Raw genomic sequence first — 9,589 nt, 5'->3', positions numbered from 1 at the left:
TATTTCAGGTATATGTTATTTGTTTACCTTTTTCATATTTATTTTTCTGTCATGTGTATAATATTAATAGATTATATTTTGTTCATTTGTTTAAGCAAATTTGACTGTAACAAATTAATTGAAGTAAAGCTTATTACAATAAATTAGTTTGTATGAAATAATTGTAATTCATACTATTATAGTAAATCTTAGTAAATAATATTTTGTTTTAATTTGTATTAGTCTATTTTAGAATATTATGTTGATGATATTAAATGAATCAATTTTATCACTTTCAGACATTTGATCATATTGTGTTGATCGTATTAGATATTTGAATGAACCAAGATATAAAATAATAATTTTAAGAAAAAAAATCAAATTTAAATAAATAACCCGTTAATTCGAACCGAACCAAATCGTTCATAAATAAATTGAGTTGGGTTAAGTTTAAAAAAAAATTATAAAAACTGTATTGAACTAAATCGATTAAATTTAATTGGATTAGATCCGAATTTAACAAAAATCGGACAGAACCGTCCCACACGAACACTCCTAAACACACTCAGCTTGTTAGGGGGGAACACGGTGTTCTCCACCGTGAGGGAAATGCCAATCGTTGGAGGAAGCGGGGCTTTCCGGTTCGCACGTGGGTATGGTCTGGCCAAGACTCAGACGTTTGATGTCAAAACAGGGGATGCTGCTGTGGAGTACTACGTCTACGTGTTCTATTATTAATTAACCAGTGCTTGATCATGGTTCTACTACCATATCTGATTCTTGTCTTTAGTTTCTTCTCTTTTCTTTTCTGTTAGATGCTTTAGGAATAATAAGTTGTCTTTACGCTTCCTATGATTTTAACGTGTGTTGCTTCAGTTAAAGATAATGGCTTTAGAAACCATAACTACTTGCGAAATCAATGAATGATTAAAGTAGGATTTTCTTTACTTTTTTTTTTAGGAGTAAAACAAAAATAAAGTATCTTTTACTAGAAACAATTTTAAAAATATCAATAGGAGTGACAAACTCTCCTTACCTTCCATTAGGGGTGAAAATAGGTCAGGTCGGCCTACAGGGACCTACGACCTGACCTACATAAAATCTGGTATGAACTGACCTATTTAATTAAAAGGTTAGGTTCAGACTTTTTTAAAAACCTATTAAATTAAATAGACCAGGCTTAGACTTATTAAAAAGCCTTATAAGCCTGATAGACCGGCATATATATATATATATTATTTTTTGGATACCAATATATACTTACATTATTTTTTGGGTACAATTAATTTTTTTTTTGAAACTATCATACTTTGATTACACATTACTGCTCCATAACTTCTATTCATATTATCAAGTAAGACTTTAATTACAATTTAGGTGAGTCATGTGTCTCTTTATATTCCTACTCCAGAGTAAAGGGATATTAAATATTTAATGTGAAGAAGGCTTTTAAAAAGGCTATCTAACTCGGCTAGGCTTTTAAAAAGATCAGGCCGAACCAAAATAAAAGTCTTTGATAGGTTATAGGCCAGATTCAGGCCTCAAAAATTCATCGTAGACTAGACTCAGACCTTTTTTTCAAAGTCTGGTCTGACTTATTTTCACCCCTACCTTCCATATGAAAGCTAGAATAGTTATACTACATAGGAGCGTTTTTAGATGTTAGTAATATTTTTCAAGAATGTTTTTAGGAGTTTTTCTTAAATGAGAGCAATTTTGAATTCTTTTTAACTCACCGTCACTTTATATCTATCAATTTCATTCTTATTTTCAAATTAAATTTTAATATTTTTCTAAAATAATATCTATAATTAAAAAAAAAGGTACATGAGAGTATTTTTAAAAGCTATTATTCACCAGGAGCATTTTTAGGGTTTAGGAAAAAAAATAAGAAAAATAAAATAGATATAAAAAAGGAAGAGTCAAAATAAGTGAGAAATAAAATAATAAGTAATTTTGTTTGATTGAAGAGAGTTACAGAAGCAATGAGGAGAGAGATAAAAAAATGAATGGAAATAAATGATAAATAATATAAAAGTAAGTCCCATTAGTTTTGAATTTAACTCTCTCGTATATCTATTAAAACAAACACGACCCCTTTATTGGTATGGGGATTCTGTGCCCCATCCTAGATCATGTTCGGCTGTCACAGTTATAAAATTATTATCTCAAATATATTTTTAGTCTCTCAAAAAGATAAATTTATTTTAATCCTTTAAATTTATAATCAATCATTTTAATCCTTGTAATTTAAAAAAAAACCTTATTTTAAGCCTTCTATCCTAAATACTGTTAAATCAATAATTCACTTACTAACTAATGAACTACAAATCATTTATATCACAACCTACTTTAATTTGCATTTTTATCATCAAACACCATATCACATGTTTGTTTTCGTTCCAAAATATTCATTTTGACAAAGGTTAGTCGGCGGGCATTTAGGCAAAGGGACTAAACAATTTTTTTTTTCTATTCAAATTATAGGGACTAGATCAATTTTTAATTTTAAGGATAAAAACAAATTTACTTTAAATTTAAGGGACTGAAAACACATTATACTTTGACAAGATTCTCACAATTAGGCAACATATTATACTTTGACAAGCTTCTCACAATTGTTAATTTGACTCTTTAAAAGGATGAATTTCTATTGAAAATTCTCACAATTGACTAATTTATATGAATATTTCTTATTGTCTATACAAGAAGCCATTCATGATTATTGTGTTGAGAAACATATTATACTTTAACCATTAATTATAAAGAATGTGTTGTTATTTTAGAAAAATAATTTTGCTAAAATTAAATTTTAAATAAAAGGAAAAAGGACAAATAAAAAGGTCCAAAGAGTATGCATTCTAAGAAAGATTTGGCTTACTTATCAATTTCATATTTAAAATAAATAAATTTTAAATAATGTTGAAAAAGTAATATTTACCATATTAGGTAGTTTTTGCCATACATAGGATGTTGTTTATTGGAAGGCGCTAATATATAAGGTGTCTTGTGTGTGTCAATACTATGTAGGAGGTGCCAACTTGATAGGTGCCTTACAGATTTTCTAAAAGGAAGAGTCTTCTGTGTGGGCCTTGCAGATTTATATAAAAGACTAAAATTAAAATCTTTGAAGGATTAATATAATTTTTATTTTATTTTATATGGACCAAAAATTTATTAAGTCAAAATTATATAATTAAGTGATCCATTCCAAAGTTCTTGCATGTTCGAAGAATTTATTCTTCATCTGTGGACATATTCGTCATTTAATATACATTGGTATTATTTCGTTAATTAGTTGTGGGTGCTCAAGGCCAAGGGTTAATGTTAAAAGACTAAAATTAAAATCTTTGAAGGATTAATATAATTTTTATTTTATTTTATATGGACCAAAAATTTATTAAGTCAAAATTATATAATTAAGTAACCCATTCCAAAGTTCTTGCATGTTCGAAGAATTTATTCTTCATCTGTGGACATATTCGTCATTTAATATATATCGTTATTATTTCGTTAATTAGTTGTGGGTGCTCAAGGCCAAGGGTTAATGTTTCATGAAGGAACAATTTTTTTTTTCCCTCCATACAATATCTCTTCATCTTTTTTTTTTTCATGAATCAAGGTATCTCTTGTTGAAAGTGAAGAATTAATTTCAATTATTAAGATTTATTTAAAGAATTAATCTTTTTCAATAAATATCTTTCCATAGCACGAGTCACAATTAAACTTATAACTATATACTTAAGATACAAGATTATTTACTTTATTATGTTATACCATTTTGGTTAATAACTCTTAATCTAAACATTTGTAAACTTTAACTACAAAATAATTATGATGATAGCATCTGATGACCATCCTCATTAATTATATAAATGTCCAAACTTATGAACAAGTACAACACTAGCTGTTTGTTTAGCCGTTGCATTTTTGGGGGTCTTTTAGTTTAACCATTACTTAAGTTCTTTGTTCAAACGTACTGATTGCCTGAAAACAGTCAACAAATACGAGTTCTCCTGGCCCTGATGATCTTTGTCGAAATTGTGACAGTTAATATTTTTGCCACTGATTCCGCGATAGATGCTTACAACCAAAACCAAACATATTGAAACGTTGTATTGATTGTTTTCTTTTATGATTTTCCTTAGGAGATACCTAATTCCAACTTGGCATACATCACTGTAATAAATGCATAGTTCTCAACAGTATTCTAATACAATTATTAAAGAGAAAAATGCAAACTAAAACCCTAAAATCAGGGTCATGGGTGACTAAGAATGTTTAAAATTGAACCAAATGGTTTGTAAATCACCAATTCAATCCAAAAAAATTAAAAATCACTTAAACTGAAAATCACTCAAACAAAAAATTTAAAAAATCACATACTTTGTTACGGTTTGATTCAATTTTGAATTTTGTTATAAAAAATAAAAAAAATCACATATTTTATTTTCATATGATAAAAAATGATATACAAATAGTGTCAAAAAAATAATATTAAATATTAAATGATATACAAATTATTATTATATTACAAAAAGAGTTAATAATATTATTTTATAATAATATTAAATACTAAATAGCAGTGAAATTTTTAATTAAAATATGTTAAACAAAATTTAATAAAAAATAAATTTATTTTTAAAATAATATAATAATTATGTAAGTTTAGTTTATAAATTTTAAATTATGATAATATATTAAAAATATAAAAATGGTCAAATTGAACCGAATTGATTCTCAAAAGATTAATTTGATTTAATTTAAATTTGACGTTATGTTAAAATCAAATCAAACGATTCCTATTTTTATTTTATATTTAATTTGGATTTTTTTCTTCTAAAAATCAAATAAAAAACTGTACCGTAAACATCCCTGTGTGACTTGTCTATTGCTTTTAAAATGTGCAACACATGCAATTAGTTAATTTCGATATATATATGATATCAGGAGGATACTCATTGAAGTCACCACACGAGTTTCGTCCTGATCAATGCGATGTTTTGAAATGTTATCCTCTTTTACTTCCTTTGTTACTGAGACAGCACACTCGATTGAAGATATCAAATGCTTGTGGATAATCATCCTTTCTTATAAGTTTGTAGGTACGTAATTAAGGCAGTAAGTTGGTAGTATCTATTGTCATATAAATTTTGTGCTCCCAGTAATAGATCGATGATTAAAGTAGACACTGATCTCACGGTATTATACTATCATTGTTAAAGATACGAGTCCTCTTTTTCAGCTTAACTATTTAGTAGTTTCGGATTCAAAATCTGAATATGTAATTTCTTTGAATATTTGGAAGAAGAGAATTTACTGCTCTTAATATCAACAAGACTCAAGTAGAATTATCTTTTGGAAAAGACATTTGTGGTCTAAAAAAAATTGCATATCCTCAATCTCTTCAAGAAGGAATCTCCTAGTCCGACACATTTCAAATCACCACCACCAAAATCTAAGCCATCCATATAACATCTCTCTCTCTAGTTTCTATGTATATATCAGACACAAGCAAACGTACAGAAGATGTGAAAATAAAGATGGCAGTCTAATTACTACCATGTTCATTTGTTCCTTAATATATCCCTTTCTTAAGGGGTTGGTTTTGCCATTTTAAAGTCAAAAGCCCTCAGTTTATCACTGCCCCTGTATGATGAGATGATGATCTAATTAATTTGCGTTTGCATACAAGGCATTAATAAGTTACCCATGTCTCCCTAGTTATGGGACGTTAATCATCAACTTAGTAATTAACTCGTCGCTTCAATTTTGAATGATCACCTACCCATTAGTACATCAATTCTGATTGCATCTCGGGATCCTCCATAGCAGTTCCAAGTTTTCTACAACAAGTCGCAACATCAATCAATATAGTGTTACATGTTTAGTTGATAATTACTAAGTGATTAGAAGTTTGACCTTTAATTTTTTTGAATGAAAAAATATTTATTGAGGTTGAGGTTAGTTTTTAAGTAAAATTCAATATCTCAAAAATTAATTAATCATTAACTTTCGAAAAAGAAATAAGCATTGAATTGCACCCTTTGGGCTTTGTGTCAACTCCAGTCAACCTAAATTAACGGTAATGAACCCCAGAAGAAGCACTGGCATTTTCTGGCCAAAAAAGTCCCTTCAATAGAGATCAGGGTGAGATTGAGAAATAGAGAACTAGAGGACTAATTGTGTTAATTGGCTAGGGAATATATTGCCCACTTTGTCTCCGAAGCCCTAGGTCTCATATAGAAATAAGATTCCATATCTAGCATCTTACTTAGGCATAAAAGAGTAAAAAACACAATAAGCTGATAGGAACACATCCACACACCTGTCTTTTTCTCTACTTATATAAAATGGTCTGGAAACTAAGAAGTGAATTAGACCAAAAGGAGCATAAACGTATATATGAATATATGTTGGAGATGTTAATTTTGGAGAGCAATGGTGCCAGCAAATGACAATGAAATATCACTTTCTAATCTGCAAATTGAAATTAGAGCAGATATTATCAAACGTTGTCCACACTGCATTGAATCTGAACCCACCTCTGTCGGCACTATACCTGTCCCTGCAATGTGCTAGAATTACGCGCACACGTGTGTTCGGACAAAATGTTCATGCGCGCCCTACTGTTTTGTACTCTCTACATGATCCCCACACGAGTGGACAATTTTCTCAGCTAGCACAGGCCAAGAATGACGTGAGTCACTATGCAAAACGAAAGCAGTTATAGGAACTAGCTGGAGCTAGCTCCATGTACATATGATTCCCTCACTTTTTCACTCCAGTTTACAAAATCAAGAAAGACATATTAGTTAATGCATAAATAATAGTAGTATATAGTATTTTTATCAGTAAATAATAATATAGTTTGATTTTATACTAAAAAAACAATCAAATCAATCAATCTCTATACTCAGAATCATTTCCTATCCATTCTTAATTATGTGTTATTGGATTTGGACTAATTCTGGTCCCTACATGTTCTCAATTTTAGATGTTAGTTACAAATTAAATCAAGAATAATTTCACACACCGAAACTGATTTGAAAATGATAAATTGTAAAGTATTATACATATATAATGAATTAACGGTCTAATTAATTATATATAAATAATAAACAATAATATCATATATCTAAAAATAATCTTTTAGTGTAGATGAAAGTAAGTATGTTTTTTCCACATCCTCCAAATTTTACTATTTCCACATATACTTTCCTTTTATATGGTGGAGGAATGCTTCATTTTTCTAAGTAAATGTAGGTGAGGGTGGGCATGCATAGTATGAAATTTAAGGGTGTGAACATTATTTTTCAAGGAAAAAAACTAGTGATTATTTGACACTCCTAATTCTTTCAAAAATGACTTATTTGTGGTCACCACAAATTTAGTAGACATCCCTAGTAAGAGAAAAAAAAAACAGAAATAGAAGTATAATGGACTATATGACATGATAGAAGAAGAGAAATAGTATGTATTGATGGAATGTTAGATGTTGATAAATAGTGTTCAGACCAAACAGAAAGAGAGATAAAGAAGAAATTATATAACACAGTGATTGATATGAGAATCATCATCATAACTTTATCTTAGAATTACATGATAATAAGGATCCGAGTACAATAACACAGGATGAAAATTCTCAAATCATATATATACGAGTATATGTGTGTAAATATGATGTTACAGATGAAGATCCAAACTCAGATGGTCGTTTACGCTGGACTTGGGGTCATAATTACCAAACCGGTTCTGCGAACCGGAGAACCCCATCCTCGCGTTCACCATTTCCTCACCTGAAAACAAAGGCAAAGGATGCAACGAGCATTCACGGTTGAAAATAGGGTTACTTTGCGCATGAGCAGTTGTGGCGGCGGTGGGGATTCGCCACGAACCCAAAGGGCTTCCATTTATAGGTTGAAGTTGCTGATGAGAATAGGAGTTTCCGTAGAACCTTCCAATCATAGCGCTTGAAGAGTTGGAACTATTCCACGTTGGATAAGAAGAAGAGTAAGAGTAATTAGACATCGCCGTTGAACCGAACCTGTAGTTCATGAAGCTATACGCGTTTGCATCGGAGATCAGGGTACTTTGAAGGTGTCGTTTCGCGTGCTGGCGCTCTCGTTTGTGCGCGTTTTGGTGGCCGCCTAAGGCTTGGGAAGTGGGGAAGTTTCTGCAACAATAATGGCACTCGAATCTGCGGCTGCTCTCGGCGCCGTTGTTTTCTACGTTGTTGTTGTTGACGTCTTTGTTGGTATTATTATGTTGGGAAGGGCTAACGTTGTTGTTGGAGATCATAAACGTGTTGGAGGTGGGCGCGTCGATAAATTCATGGCCGAAGAGGCGAATGGCTTTGTCTTTGGAGGGTGGTGCGGGGCGGAGGAAGGGGAGCTGAGAGAAAGAATGGACGTTCATGAAGTCGTGGGTCTCTCTCTCAGTAGTGTTGTCCATATTGGAGAAAAGGAACTAAAGAAGAGTGAATGAAGAAGGGTAGTTTGAGTGAGTGAGAAATTGAGATAATGGGGAACTTGTGGAAGATGTGTGGGTGCTATGCTATGAAGAAAGAAAGGGAGAGTGGGGTCTCATTATGGACATTTGGGGCGGCTGATGTATCTCTAAGTGAAGCCTGACAACGCCACAAAATCTGATAATGGCTTTGGCTTCTCAAAGTACCGGCACAACCGATCTCTGGGGCCGATCCAAGGCCTAACACTAGTATCATTTCTTTCAAACTAGATAAAAACATGTTAACTCATTTCACAACGGCCATTGATGCAAATTCAATTTGCAAACAAACAAAAAGATAATAAATTTAAATATAAAATTTAAAGAAGATAAAAAATAAGAAGGATAAGAAATTTAAAATAAAAGATTAGGAGATAAAATAAAAATTTAAATGAAAAGATGATAAAAATAAAAGATAAAAATGGTGATGAAAGATAAATTGAGAATTTAAAATATGCTGGGACATAAAAAATATGTTGAAATATTAATGTGTTTCTCTATTTAACATTATTCTTTATTAGAGTTTAAGATGCATTCATTAGAAAGCTTTTAGTCTCTTAAGGATTGTCTATTTCTCCTTTATTTCCTATTCTTTTAATATCTCTTTATTTTTTACCTAGTTTTAATATATTTCATAATCTTGACCAAATTGATTTTAAAAAAATCAAATCCTTCTTATATATTCCCTCAAGTCTCAAACATAAATAAGAAAACTTTTTTATTTTTTATTTCAAATATAATATAATAAATCCAATTAACAAAGTCTTATTTAATGAGATTATCTTTAAAATACCTTTATTTAATAAGGTTAAAGATTTTTTTATATTTAATATCAAGTTCCAATGAGAAATAATTTAAAGAAAAAGTTTATTTTTAATTAGAAATGATAGAATTTATTAATAAAATTAACTAATTTTTTTAATAAGTGTGAAATATGTTTTTTTGTGTGCTTATAATTGAAATCGAAAGGAGTAAAGATTTATGAAATGAGAACAATTTTTTTTTAAAAAATGTGATAACTTTAAATTTTGAGTCATACAATCATACATAAAATAGTCAAAATCAAAAGTTACTCATCACAAACACTTTCATAGGAAACACT

At 30.1% G+C, this 9,589-nt stretch overlaps 1 protein-coding gene across 1 annotated transcript; it reads right to left on the bottom strand.

Annotated features, from left to right (window-relative positions):
* Window positions 1-7,451: 7,451 nt before the first annotated feature.
* Window positions 7,452-8,758, bottom strand: LOC100814129 (zinc finger protein GIS). Its single transcript, XM_003553391.5, has one exon. The coding sequence runs from the start codon at window positions 8,431-8,433 to the stop codon at window positions 7,666-7,668; it is 768 nt and encodes a 255-aa protein (XP_003553439.1). The 5' UTR covers window positions 8,434-8,758; the 3' UTR covers window positions 7,452-7,665.
* Between the last annotated feature and the right edge of the window lie 831 nt (window positions 8,759-9,589).

The sequence above is a fragment of the Glycine max genome, chromosome 19 (genome assembly GCF_000004515.6).
Source record: "Glycine max cultivar Williams 82 chromosome 19, Glycine_max_v4.0, whole genome shotgun sequence".
NCBI classification, from domain to species: domain Eukaryota; kingdom Viridiplantae; phylum Streptophyta; class Magnoliopsida; order Fabales; family Fabaceae; genus Glycine; species Glycine max.
This window is presented reverse-complemented; position numbering and strand designations above follow the sequence as displayed.

Excerpts from the sequence above, each read along its gene's own strand:
- LOC100814129 (XM_003553391.5), bottom strand. The coding sequence starts at position 8,433 with ATGGACAACACTACTGAGAGAGAGACCCACGACTTCATGAACGTCCAT.